Here is a 14028-nt window from a genome sequence, read left to right on the forward strand (position 1 = left end):
ATGTACAAGCACATCTAGGATCAAGTTATTTTGTCATACATGTACACATGCACGAACGAATTCTACAATATGAAAGTATCATTGTAAACCCGCATCCATGAGTCTTAACTCAAAATATCTGTATGAATGCATTACGTACACTGCATGAGAAAAAAAATGTCTACAAATTTTTTCGAGAGTTATATGCAGCACATTTTAGAACAAGGTAATTAGTGGTCCTTTCTGGGCTTCCAATCAACAGTGGAGTTAAGACCTTCGGTTAACAACGTAAAAACAATTTTTTTTGGATGAATATCGAGGAAAAAATTATGTCAATAATGGATTAAAAATTAGAGATATACAAAGATGCTATTTTAAGCAGTGGCTAAGCCACATAGGATTGAGGGTAGGCAATTCCCCCTCCCCATCAAATTTAAATAAAATTATAAAATGATCTTGAACATTTTTAAAATTTTTAAATTTGAACCATTTTTGCACCCCCTAAATTTCATAGAGTGAGAGATTCGGATAATTTGGTAATGTGAATCATTTAGCTTCCAAAAATGTAAAGTGAGAAATACAATATTAATATAAGGTGTAAATCACATAAAATGAAATAGTCAGATAGAAATTGAGGATTGGTATAAGTAAATTGTTGACGGAAGCTACATTTGCAATAGAGAAAGGGCACAGGTAGATGAGGTATTAGTTCATTTACCTTCCGTCTTTGAATGGTTCAATTGTGCATACTGCATACTTTTGGATGAACTACTTCATTTTTTATTCTCTAACAGTTCTATTAAGACTTGGTTCAACTTTAAAGAATTTATCTCAAATAATTGCAAGTAAAATAGTTTATACATTCGTTTCGTGAAGATCCAGAACTTATACATGACAAGAAGACTATTTAATCTATGCTTCCCGTTTAAACTCTGAGGAGATAGCATTCAGCAACTGGTTGGTAGGTAACTCTAGCTTTATTTCAACTCATCTTGTGATGACACGTTTAAACATCGCAACTGAGGAAACTATAAGATCAACGAAACTGCTTCATAATTTTTCTGCCTTCATTGGGAATATAAGTGTAAAATAAAGCGTCGTGGAACTTGTTTCAGTGTTGAACGGAAAGACGACGACGTACCAATTATGAGGAAAGAAATTAGCATTCTATCGTCGGTGTACGTTGTGAAGTCTTGGTCGTCCTACCCCAGTATTCCAGAATACACGTTAAAGACTTTTAACAGTTTCTTTGCAAACAAATAAGAAAATGAATACTATGATAAAAAAAAAAAGAAATTTGAAAAATCAGAAAAGAAAATGAGCTGACAGCCCTTGGCAATCACTTTTTAAGAAGCATTCAGGTTACCCTAGATTTTGTTTAATATTCGTTTTCTAAAGAAGAATCACAAGATTTAGAAAAAATGCTACTGAAAAGAAAAAGGGCAAATTACACTTTGCCTCCTGTGATTTAGTGTTTTTGTACATAAACTTCCTATAATTTCAAAAGCTATATATAACCTCTCATGGTTTGGATTAAAGTGTCAAAATGACGGAAATGATCATTTGGAATGAAACCTTTAAAAATGTCGAAATTACCCTTATAAATACATGACACACTAATCCTGTATGATTTTATATTTTATCACATAACCCCCTTATGGTTTAATATTTTATCATACAACTCCCTTATGATTTTCAAAATATACACACAACCTCCCTTGGTTAATAAATAATTTTCAACTTTACATAAGGGTATTTTTGACATTTTAGGTGACTCCGTTACAAATGACCATTTTCTTCACTTTGACACTTTAATCCAAATCATGAGAGGGGTTATGTATAGTTTTTGAAACCATAGGGGGTTATGTAAAAAAACTAAATCACAAGGGGGATAAGTGTTATTTGTCCAAAGAAAAAAGATAAAATTAAAAGAGAATCCATGTTTACTTGCTATTCATATTTGGTAACAAAATTCAATTTCCAAATTTTATCCGGATAGAAATCATGCTGTTATTGTCTCTATCTTTGTCCTTGCATACGTGCATTAGATGTTTCCAGTTGCTTCTGTATATATATGTACCTGAAGTAGAAATTGCTAGTCATCCTAGATAAGCCTTTGCCTGTTGTCTCAGAACTCAGAGTATAGTCATGAAGAAAATTTCTCACTACTATTTTTCCCTTGGACTCTGGCTAAGTTCTCTCTTATCTTGCTTAGCCACGACCGCGCCCAACATAACCACTGATCAATCAGCCCTTCTTTCATTGAAAGCCAAAATCACTTGGGATCCTCACGAAATGTTGGCAAGCAACTGGTCGGCTACTCCCTTAGTTTGTGACTGGAGAGGAGTCACTTGCGGCTCCCGCCACCGCAGAGTCACTGCCTTGAACATCTCCAACTTGGGTCTTACTGGCACCATTCCTCCACAACTGGGCAATCTCTCCTTTCTCATGTCCCTCGACATGAGTGGGAACAATTTTTATGGAGAACTTCCCCATGAATTGATTCGTCTGTCCAGGTTACGAGTCCTTAGTTTAGGCATTAACATGCTTAGCGGAAATATTCCCTCTTGGGTTGGTTCCTTCCAACAACTCTGACAATTTTCTCTAAAGAACAATAGCTTTACAGGCTTTATCCCACCTTCTATCTCCAACATGTCCAAGCTAGAGACATTAAATCTGCAGGTTAATTCTCTTCAAGGAGCAATACCAATGGAGATTGGGAAATTAAAAAAGTTGAAGCGAATTCTCCTGGACTATAATCAGTTTTCAGGTTCTTTGCCATTGCAGATGTTCAATATTTTCGCATTGGAAATGATTGCTTTTCAAGGTAATAGCCTGTCTGGTAGTCTTTCATCCAGCATATGTGCCCGTCTTCAAGGACTCTCATGGCTTGACCTTTCCCATAACGAATTAAGTGGCATGATACCAGCATCCTTATCCAAATGTTCAAAGCTTCGTGTACTGGGGTTGTCATACAACAACTTTAGTGGAGTGATGCCGGAAGAAGTTGGGAACTTGACGGCACTCCAGGAACTATACCTTGGTGACAACAATTTGATTGGAGTGATACCGGAAGGATTTGGGAACTTGACGGCGCTCAAGCGACTATATCTTCGCAGCAGCAATTTGATTGGTACCATCCTAGCTCTTGAATTTTAGCAGATATCAGATAAATGTGCATATAACTATTTGCCGCATTTACCTGACAATCAAATATAATAAGTCTAGGGCTCCATGTTTTAATTGTCATTTAGGGAAATTTGACTAAATGTAAAGAGGCATTTACATAATAAGTTGCGTGTATTAATAAGTATCCATTGACCTTGGTATGCATTACAAAGTTCGAAATCTAATGTAACTTTGTTTTACATCTTAGAATAAATATTTCAAAGCTAATTAATCTCATGTCACCAAAGCTAGAAACATCAATTCTCTACGAGGGACAATTCTAATAGAGATTCGGAATCTAAACAAATTGAAGATAGTGAACATCAACAATTAACAATCAGATTTCCTGTCCTTTGCCATTGGGGGTGTTCAATATTTCGTCATTGGAGACTATTACTTTTGCTGGTAATAGCCCAACTCTTTTTGCATTTTAGCTGAAATTAGAAAAAAAAAAGAGCTACATATTACTAGTTATATATTCTCAAACAATTAAATAATATATTGATTAGTAATTTGAAGGCTTGTATGAAGGAAATCCGGAGGTAAACAAATTATAGAATAACATAAAGGTAATTACTTATCAAACCTGAAGAAATAGTTGGTAACACTTTCGGTAACTAAAGAAGAATACAAAGAATTTTCTTATTAAACATATGTTGTAGTACAAAAGACCGTATAACATTTCCAGACGTAATAATCAAAATATGAATGACAGCATCACCTCAGCAAACTACCAAAGCTTAGGCTTCCCTTTTTTTTAAAAAATTTTGTGTGAAGTTATATATATATATATAAGCTTGAATCTTTTTTTATGGTTTTTTCTAGATTTTATCATGTTTGTAATTATTAAGCATATTAATCTGCAAAAATATATGCATTTATATGAAAGAAAAAACAATTCCATGTTGATTATATACGCAAATTTGCCTTTCTATTGTCTTCAAAGCCTATTGACTTAAATATCTCTTGGTTGTTGTGAAAGTATTTTATCCGAAAAAAAAAAGCAATTACTTGTGTGAAGGTTTTAAGTAAATTCTTTAAAACATTCTGACATGAGTAAATTAATCCATAGCATGCACTAACATTTGTAAACGTGGTAACTAACTCTCTAGATAGCATTCCGCACAAGCTTGGCCGCCTAAAGCATCTTGAAGAACTTGATTTGGGCTCCAATAGCCTAACTGGATCCATACCAGCCCAAATATTCAACATCTCGACACTGCAAGCACTATCCCTATACGCTTTCGGGAAGGCTTCTGTCATCCACGGGTTATGGATTGATCAACCTTGATGTGCGTGCTCTCTCTTGGAATGAGTTTGATGGAGTGATACCAGCCTCAATCTCAAACGCGTCTAAGCTGACTATTTTAGACTTGAGTGGAAATAGATTCAGCGGTCCAGTTCCAAACTCTCTTGGAAACCTAAGACTTCTAAGAGATTTGGATCTCGTTGATAATCATTTGACAACTGAACCTTCATCTAGAGAATTGAGCTTTATTAGTTACTTAACAAATTGTAAGTATCTGAAAGAATTAGTTTTTGCTGAAAATCCACTGCACGGTTTTCTTCCGATGTCAGTTGGGAATCTCTCAACTTCTATGGAGAGATTCCATGCATATGGTTGCGGAATCAAGGGAAGCATTCCCGATGCAATTGGGAATTTGAGCAACCTAATGATTTTGAGTCTATATGGAAATCACCTGAGTGGGCCCGTTCCGAGCACAATGGAATACTTGCAAAATCTTCAAGCATTGGGTTTGAGTGCTAATCAATTAGGTGGTTCAATTCCAGATTGCATTTGCAAGTTAAAGAGATTGTACCAAATTGATCTGGGGCAAAACCAGTTTCGTGGGTCAATGCCATCATGCTTAAATAATATAAGTTCCTTGGGAGATATTGACTTTGCCGGGAACTTATTAAACTCAAGCACACCTGCTAGCTTGTGGAACCTCACTGATCTCTTGACGTTGAACCTGTCATATAATTCCTTGAGTGGCTCACTACCTTATGAAACTGGAAATTTGAAGGTAGTAACACTATTGGATTTGTCAGGAAATCACCTTAATGGGAATATTCCAAGTTCCTTAGGAGGCTTGCAAAGTTTAGCAAAGCTTTCATTAGCACAAAATAAACTTCAGGGACCTGTTCCAGACTCTCTCAATCAGATGTTAAGCTTGGAATTTTTGGATCTATCCAATAATAATCTATCAGGTACAATACCAAAGTCCTTGGAGACACTTTTATATCTCAAATACATTAATCTTTCTTTCAACTACTTAAGAGGAGAAATTCCCTCTAGTGGTCCTTTCGAGAACTTCACATATGAATCATTCATGTTTAATGATGACTTGTGTGGCGCTCAGAGATTTCATGTTCCTCCATGTCCTTCTCCTCGGATTCACAAATCCAGTCAGAAGAAAGTATTTCATATGCTAGGCATTCTATCAGGTATTGCAGCAACAACAATTGCTCTTACAACTGCTGCAATTTTACTTTTAAGATGCAGAAGAAAGGATGGGATTTCAAGAAACACTGATTTGTTGCCCATGGGATTGCCAAAAATGATTTCATACTATGAACTTGTGCAAGCAACCAATGGTTATGATGAAAGCAATTTACTTGGCAAAGGGGGTTTTGGATCTAAATATAAGGGTATTTTGACGGATGGGACAGTTGTAGCTATGAAAGTTTTCACTTTACTAGCAGAAGTCACTTCCGGGAGTTTTGATACAGAGTGTGAAGTTCTACGCAACCTTCGCCATAGAAACCTAACCAAAGTGATTGGTAGCTGCTCTAACTTGGACTTTAAAGCCTTGGTGCTTGATTATAAGTCCAATGGGAGCCTTGAGAAATGGTTGTACTCCCACAACCATTGCCTGGATCTGCTGCAAAGGATAAGCATAATGATGGATGTTGCTTCCGCATTGGAATATCTCCATTTTGGTTATACAACACCAGTGGTTCACTGCGATCTGAAACCTAGGAACATATTGCTCGATGAAAGTATGGTTGCTCATGTGAGTGATTTTGGTATGGCAAAGTTTTTGGATGAAGAAAATAGTGTTCTGCATACCAAGACACTTGCAACGCTTGGATACTTGGCACCAGGTTTGGCATATTTGACTTCTTTTTAGTTGCTTTTTTATCCGTTTTTTACGTGAATTAGCTGTCAATCTTCCATGTTTTCTACTTTTTTTCGCTTTAAGCGTGATGTATTGCCTTTCATATCACAGAGTATGGACTTGAAGGGCAGGTGTCAACGAGAGTTGATGTGTATAGTTTTGGTATAGTTTTGATGGAAACCTTTTCAAGAATGAAGCCTAGTGATGAAATGTTCAAAGATGATTTGAGCCTGAAGAGTTGGATTGAAGAATCTCTGCCTAATGCAACAACTCAGGTTATAGATGCAAACTTACTGGGGTGGCAAGATGGGCATTTCAATGAGAAATTGGAGTGTATTTCAGTGATCTTCAAATTGGCTTTGAGTTGCTGTGTTGAATGCCCGTGAGATCGGACTAATATGAAGGATGTTGTGGCGGCACTTCAAAAGATAAAACGTCAAACTTGAGTCTTTTCCGAATATCTCGACATGAAAGTACGTTCTTTTACTTAATCCAACTGACCAAGTTTGTTCCACTCAAATAATCTTTCCAATGTCTTTTGTTGCAGGATGATGCTAAGATTTGAAATATCAAGCAAAATAAGTTATATTATCCACCTTATGTATGCCGATATATCAATAATATATTATTAAGATGCCAAAGTTTTTTTTTTTCTGGTCTCTAAAAATCTTGTTCTGTCAATCACACCAACCAAAGCAAGAAATCATTTAGCCTTTTCTAATTATAGAATCTCACAGTTTGGCCTAGTATATTCTTTGTCACTGTCAAGGTCAAAGTTAAATCTATGATACACTTTTATACTCTAAGCTATGGTCAGGTAAGGCCAATTTGAACATTTTTGCCTTTTTGAAAACAAGCAGTACTTAAAAAAAAAATTGTTTTGCATTAACTAAATGCATAGTGGAACTGAGTATATAATATGATTTACAGAAAGTATCTCTTTGTCATGGCCTCCCATCAGATCCCACCAGACCACTTCAGTTGCGAGTTAGAAAATGCGAAAACAATGGCCATTATAATAAGTTGTTTTGAATATTATGCATCAAATGAATAATCCTACTACAATATGATTAAACCTATGTCGCTACCCACAAAAAATAAAATAAAATAAAATAAAATAATTTGTAGCCAGGAAGGTTGGGCCTTAACCAGTTGCGTTGAGTTTGTCTTCTAACAATCTCAACCAACTTGTGCAATCGGCATCAATGTGTAGGGCTACGCTCAATATATTTCAAGATCAAAAAAGTTTTTGAATTTACTCAGAATGGGCTGGACCAAGTTGAAAATGTCTTTAAGTAGAATACAGATCAAGCCCCTCTCTTGGCTATCCAGAAAATTGACCATAAACCAACTTCATTCAACTTGACAGACTTACTTAAAAAGAGGAATTTCTTCAAAAGGCACTAAAATTAACTTAAACTACAAATTTGAACCAAAATTTAGCTAATCAAACCATCAATTTCTAAAAATAGTTTCTTTTTTCCAAGTCAAGAGCTGCATCATTCCAACAAAATTCAAGAAATATAAGCAAGAAGAATGCTACCTTTGACTTAACTTGCTATAAAGTTAACTCCAAAAAGAAAAATAAGGAGAAAAAAAAGAACTCCACGACTCTGTAACTAATTATCAACAGAAAGAAACAAGACCGAACATTTTGGAATTAAAAAAAAAGAGAGAAAAAAAGTGAGAACGTGAATTGGAATGGTTACCTTATCGTTAGCCATGATTTTAGATCGGAAAAGGGAAAGGAGGAAAAAAGAAGAATAAATTGGGAAATATAATTGGTTTTTTTGTTGCTATTGTTTAAAGCTCATAATTGTCGGTTGGAAGAAAGGAAAGAGAGGGAAAGGTCAGAGGACCCCATCAACCAAACAGCATCCCATGTGATTCCAGCTCTCTTCTTTTTAGTGTTTCTCCTCCTACAGCTTCACCTGCGAAGTGAAAACGGAAAATTGTGAAAGGCCCCCATATTATTAGGAAATTAAAGTATTGCCAGGTTAAATCCTGTAGTATTCTTCAAGTAAAGTCCTGGTTGGTTGTCATTCTGATGTACTAGAGGGTTTGAAACTCGGCTGAATTTTTCGTGTGAGAGTCTTTTCTCGTGTAATGTGTTGGGAAAAACTTTTAAATATTTGAAATTTTAGTAACATAACAAAAATTAGTTTTTTTTATGTATCAATTACTACGATGTATCTGATATTCAATAATGGAAATGGAGAATTAATGAGTCACTTAGAATTAAGTAAATATCATATTAAGACAAAAAAAAAGTAGAAAAAAAACACATTTCTTGAAATATTTGTTTTGTTGGATTCAGTAAAAAGAAGTTAAGATTTGATTAATGTTATTTTGATTGAGTTTTTGGTAAAGAGTTTGGTTTTACTTTTTGGGTTAATGGCATGGGTTTGGGAGGATAAAACCCACGCATTTTGGTTGGGTTTGCGTGGACCGGAAGTTGGGCTAGCCCGTTCCTTTCCTTGGATTTTTCTTTGGGCCAAAATAATTTCTTGGCCGAAGAAGAATGGAAATGGCCCAAGTAGCCTTTCATATTGCAAAATCTGATGCTAAAATTACAGTTTAGCCCTAACCTTTTAAGTAATTTTACTGTGGCTCCAAAATTTTTTTATTTCTCGGAATTAGGTCTCTAATTTAATTGGAATTTAATCCCTGAACTTTATTTTTCTTTAATTTTGACTCCTAATCTTTGTAATAATTATAATTTGACCCTAAAAATTTTCTTATTTTTTTACAATTAGATCCCTGACAGTTTTGATTTTTTAAGTATAATTTGTCTATTTTCTTTAATTGTTAACCATACTTCATTTAAATGCTTTTTAATTGGTAGATTGCATGATTATTTTCATTTCTTTATAATGATAAAGTGAATTTGCACTATGTTTACATGTTATTCCTTTTATTTGTTAATTAAACTGGTGTCTTGATTATTTTGTTAATTTTGGAGTATAAATAGGACAAATCCAATCTCATTTAATTACTACTTCAAACGAGGTATCTTCTTTTATTATTTTAAATCCTCTTATGTGCTCCTAGGTGTTTTTATATATGATAGCATGTTTTGAGTGTTTTTCTTTTTATTTATTTTTCATTATTCGTTTTAAGTTTTCATCCATTTTATTTATTTCATTTAATATTTGATGATTTTTTGGAAGGCATTTAAATGTCAAATTGTAATAGATAGGTGCCCAAAAGATGTATTTAGTTAGGCTATGTAATAGATAGATTTTATTTTTGCTAGAAATATAATTTGTTAGATGAATGTAATAGTTAGGTTATTAGTTTTTCAAATTCCCCCCTTAGATTGTAGTTAGGGCCCCAAATGTAATAGTTAGCTCTTTATGTGTGTTTATTTGCTTGTGTACTTGCATGCTTGTGTGTTTATATGTTTATTCACTTTCTTTATGATTTTTGCATCTAGATATTATGTTTTATGTGTTCGTGCTCTATTTGTTTTATGTGTTTATTTGTTTTAATTATACTTTATATGGTTTATTTATTAACATATATAGTCTATGTGTGAATGCAATCGCCTCCAATTGAATTGCTTGCTGATGTGGCGCTCTTCTATTGGCCAATTGGTGGTAGTCCTCCAATTGATTCCAATTTGATGAGTTGTCATCCTTTGATTCATCAATTGGTGGTAGTCCTCCCAATTGCACATGAAAATGGTGATGTGGCGAGTTTTGATTGGATGAGAGGTGGTAGTCCTCCAATTGCATGTAGGATTGTGCTAAAATTTTGCTTCTTTCTTTTTTATCCAACAAATCACATTTACAAAAATTTTGGATTCCTTTTTTTTGTTGTCCATCAAATCACATCCAATTATCAATTCTTTGCAATTAATTGTTAATAACTAATTTAATGCCATGTTTTTTGTCATTCAACAAATCACGTTTAATTAACAATTTTTTTGCAATTATTAGCAAAAAATTGACTTCTTTTTTGTGGTTGCCCAAAAAACTACCTTTAATTGTCAAATTTTTTCTGGTTGTCCAACAAATCACATCTAATAACCAAATTTTTGTAATTAATTGTTAATAACTAATTAGTAATGTCAAGTTTTTGGTCACCCAACAAATCATGTTTAATTAACAATTGTTTGGAATTATTAAAAAAATTGGCTTCTTTTTTTGTGGTTGCACAAAAAATGCATTTAATTATAAAATTTTTTCAAATGTCATAAAAAATGTCCTCTTTTATTTTGGGTTGTACAACAAATTATGTTTAATTATCAATTTTTTGCAATTAATTGTTAATTAATTAATTAACAATTTGAGTTTATATTGCCTAATAAATCACATTTAATTGTTAGTTTTTTGCAATTATTAACACTTTTTTTCTGTTGCCAAATGAACCACATCTAATTACCAACTTTTGCAATCAATTGATAATTTTTTTTTTATTTTTTTGGAAGTGAATTGTCACTTTTTATTGCCTAGCAAATAACATTTAATTACCAGCTTTTTGTAATTATTAACACTCTTTTTGGTTGCCAAATAAATCCCAATTATTTATCAACCTTTTTGCGATTAATTGTTAATCTACTTATTACCTTTGGAAGTCTTTTATATTGAAGAACTTTTTACCTTTGGAACTTTTTTTTGCATATGGTTTGAGGATTTATGGGTTTTTTTTTTTCCTTTTTCCTTTTGATCAATCAAACGGCATCGTATGCTGATGGATCTTAAACATATGGCTTAAACATAAAATTGCATGAAATTGCATTGCCTCTTGTGCAGGATAAAAACATGGCGGTAGGAGATTATGCGAATAAGCTCTAGGAAGAGGAAGACAAATAAACTCTTGAACGATATTCGGCATTGTAAAGAGATTGAGAAATGCAAGCTTGAACCATAGTTAGTAAACACTTAGTATCCAATTATGCATACAACTTGTAATAATTTATAGAATTTTTTTTAACTGCATTCTTTATTAATATACTTGGCCTTGACTCAACATATTTGGCCAACATAGTTTTATAACTTATTTTAGTCATTACTCCTAATTATGGATTATCTATTTTGTTTAAAAAAATAATTACAATGGACTTTACACTGGGCATACTACCTATTAATTTCACACCGTGCGTTCGCCCGGTGATCCCCTCCTAGTTTTAATAAATACTTTCACCAGACATGGCAGGTGTCTACCACTTCCCGGTTGTGGGGACCGTTGATTGTCTGGAAGAGGAAACAATGGTAGGAGTTCATCGTTGCCTGTTAGTCAACCTCAATGACAGCACAAGCTACATCTGAATCCCATATTCTAGTAGATCAATCAATTTCCCTCCTAGCGGGTGCTTGTGTTTTAGAACAAACTTCTGATGTCATTTTAACTAGTCTATAATAAATGCATGACGTCACCACACTAATCCAATGCTAATTGTGGTCCTTTTTTTCGATTTCTCACTAGTCCAACGCTAGTGAGAACCTATAGAAATGGACTAATCTAATGCTAGACCCTTAGGGTTGTTTACGAGTTAGAATCACATTTTTGAGTGACATTTATTGCATTTTATCCATATTTTTATTTTAGGGTCTTTTTCTCACCTTGCATGATTTTTCCTCTATATATTATCTCCCTTATTCCTATGTGCGCGAAACATGATATTTAGACTTGCATTCCATTTAAGAAATTAGAAATAGGTTAGTCCATTTGCTTGACTGGATTAGGAAAGTCATCCTTCAAATATGAAAAATGAACGAATATGGTTTCTTAACTTTAGCATGCTCTTTTCCCCTCTATAAGAAGGAAAATTCGAGTCACGGATTTTAGCATCCCATACCCGTTATGTTGCATTCCCCTCTTTTAGGTCACATATATATAGATATAATTTTCTCTTTTTGAGTCTCATGTTTTACATATTCGTGATCTCTTCAAGGAATCACTCTTGGGCGTCGCAATTAATGTAATTTGTACCAATTAAATTTTGAAGAGACATTCCGACCCTCCCGATACCCCTAGATCTAGATTCACATCCATGTAGAAGCATCCTAATATGATAAGTTTTATAGTTTAAACTAAGAAAATTTTCAACTAAATCTCGCAACTAACCTTGGTTAGATTGAAAGGGTGCCTTACATTTGAACTTATCAAATCTTTGTCTTTCCTTTCTTCAATCGTGACTCCCAAACTTTGTTCTTTTGTTTTTCAAGACCTGAAGTCGTCTAAAAAGGGTTTTGTCTATTTTATATATATATTTGGGTGACTTGGTACACCTAAATTCAATATCAAGTGGCGACTCCTATTTTTCTTTAAAAACCCTTTTTAGCCTAAATTTTGGACCCAAATCATCGCACATTTTAAGTCCTATATTAGGTCATTTTTTTTATTTAGGAAAATTTACCAAATTGGTCCCTAACATTTACCAAAAACACTTTTTTAGTCCCTAACATATAAAATCAGCCAAAATTGTCCTTCACATTTAAATTGTGATCCAATTTGGTCCTAATGCTCGTTTTTGCTCCTTTCTCCGGCTAAAAATAGTACGCCCCTCTCATGTGGTCATATTTTCAAGGGCAAAATTAGAAAACACAAATCCCAGATCTACTGGGGACGATCCCTGACCTCAAGATCTTTATCTTGCTTCGACTCTCTAAGGACAGGTTCACCACAACGGTGACTGAGTTCACCTGAACAGAAGCATATTTGGAGGTGATCAAAGGCCGGAAAGCCGAGAGTAGACACGCAGTGTAGAGATTCACCCGGGATTCCTCCTGGGTCCGGGTTAGTTTCCGGAGGGAAAGCAGAGCCTCCTCTTGCTCGAACATTTGAGAGTTCCGGAGCTTGGTCATGAACTTGTCTTCTTCGAGGGAGCTAGAGTGACACAAGGACTCAATATCCGAGGAGGACGAAGAAGAGCAGCAACAATAGGGGCGGGTGGTGAAAGGTAAAGGAGTGGTGGGCTTGTTGATGACAGTGGCGGCCGTCACGGATTCCTTGGAGCTGGCGGAAACTTGACTAGGCGTCCGAGTCAGCTCGGTTTCTTGGGAAGAGAACTTTGATAATTGATGATTAGGGTTCTGTTGGGAACGGGAAGCGAGCAATAAGGTACGAATGAGGTTATGAGCGGAGCAGAAATCGAAGGGTTTGGGAGAAGGGGTAAAGAGAGTAAAATGGCACCAACTGAGAACAGTGGACTTGAGGGCGAGGTTAGGGATGAGGGTGGAGAAATCGGGAATAGAGCTGTCAGGGAGGGTGGGTCTGAAGTTGAGGGACTTGCAGGCATCGATGCAGTTACGCTCGAAGGAGTGGTCGGAGGAGACAATAATAGGGTCAACCATGAGGGAGCCGGGATGGGGCAGACGAATTCCAGAGGAGGTTGGATTTTTTGCTTTGGGGATTTCTCAAAGTGGATTTTCCACTTGGGTAGCTGCTTCTGCTTGGCGCCACTGCCCATCTCCCTTTTCCATTGCTGTTTTGATCCTGAAAAGGTTTTCATATGTGAGGGATATTACGGATCGATTGGGAGATTTCAAATCGGGTAGGTATTGTCGATGATGATAATGATGATAGCAGTAATCTTATCAACTTTGAAAGAGAAATTGTATTGCTGATTACAATTGGGGACATGATGATGATAAGATTCTGCCGCTAGCTGATGAATCTCTCTCTCTCTTTGTCTCTCTCGGTGCACAAATTGCTACACAGTGTAACAGACTAGCCAGTTGAGTAAAGCTTTTGTTTTCCAATTTTGCCCTTGAAAATATGACCACGTGAGAGGGGCATGCTATTTTTAACC

General features: G+C 35.1%; 2 protein-coding genes across 3 annotated transcripts; one reads left to right on the top strand and one right to left on the bottom strand.

Moving 5' to 3' along the window:
- Window positions 1-4734: 4734 nt before the first annotated feature.
- Window positions 4735-6703, top strand: LOC113729367 (probable LRR receptor-like serine/threonine-protein kinase At3g47570). Of its 2 annotated transcripts, none has more exons than XM_027253671.2 (2): window positions 4735-6255; window positions 6381-6703. In XM_027253671.2, exons 1-2 carry the CDS (start codon window positions 4746-4748, stop codon window positions 6653-6655), a joined length of 1785 nt encoding a protein of 594 aa, XP_027109472.2. In that variant the 5' UTR covers window positions 4735-4745; the 3' UTR covers window positions 6656-6703. The 2 variants fall into 2 exon arrangements, with proteins under 2 accessions (XP_027109472.2, XP_071937576.1); XM_072081475.1 differs by having other exon boundaries at window positions 6438-6703.
- Window positions 6704-12811: 6108 nt separating this feature from the next.
- On the bottom strand, window positions 12812-13570 carry LOC113729368 (U-box domain-containing protein 40-like). The gene has a single exon (XM_027253672.2). The coding sequence runs from the start codon at window positions 13568-13570 to the stop codon at window positions 12812-12814; it is 759 nt and encodes a 252-aa protein (XP_027109473.2).
- Window positions 13571-14028: the final 458 nt, after the last annotated feature.

Source organism: Coffea arabica, chromosome 2e, assembly GCF_036785885.1.
Source record: "Coffea arabica cultivar ET-39 chromosome 2e, Coffea Arabica ET-39 HiFi, whole genome shotgun sequence".
NCBI lineage: Eukaryota > Viridiplantae > Streptophyta > Magnoliopsida > Gentianales > Rubiaceae > Coffea > Coffea arabica.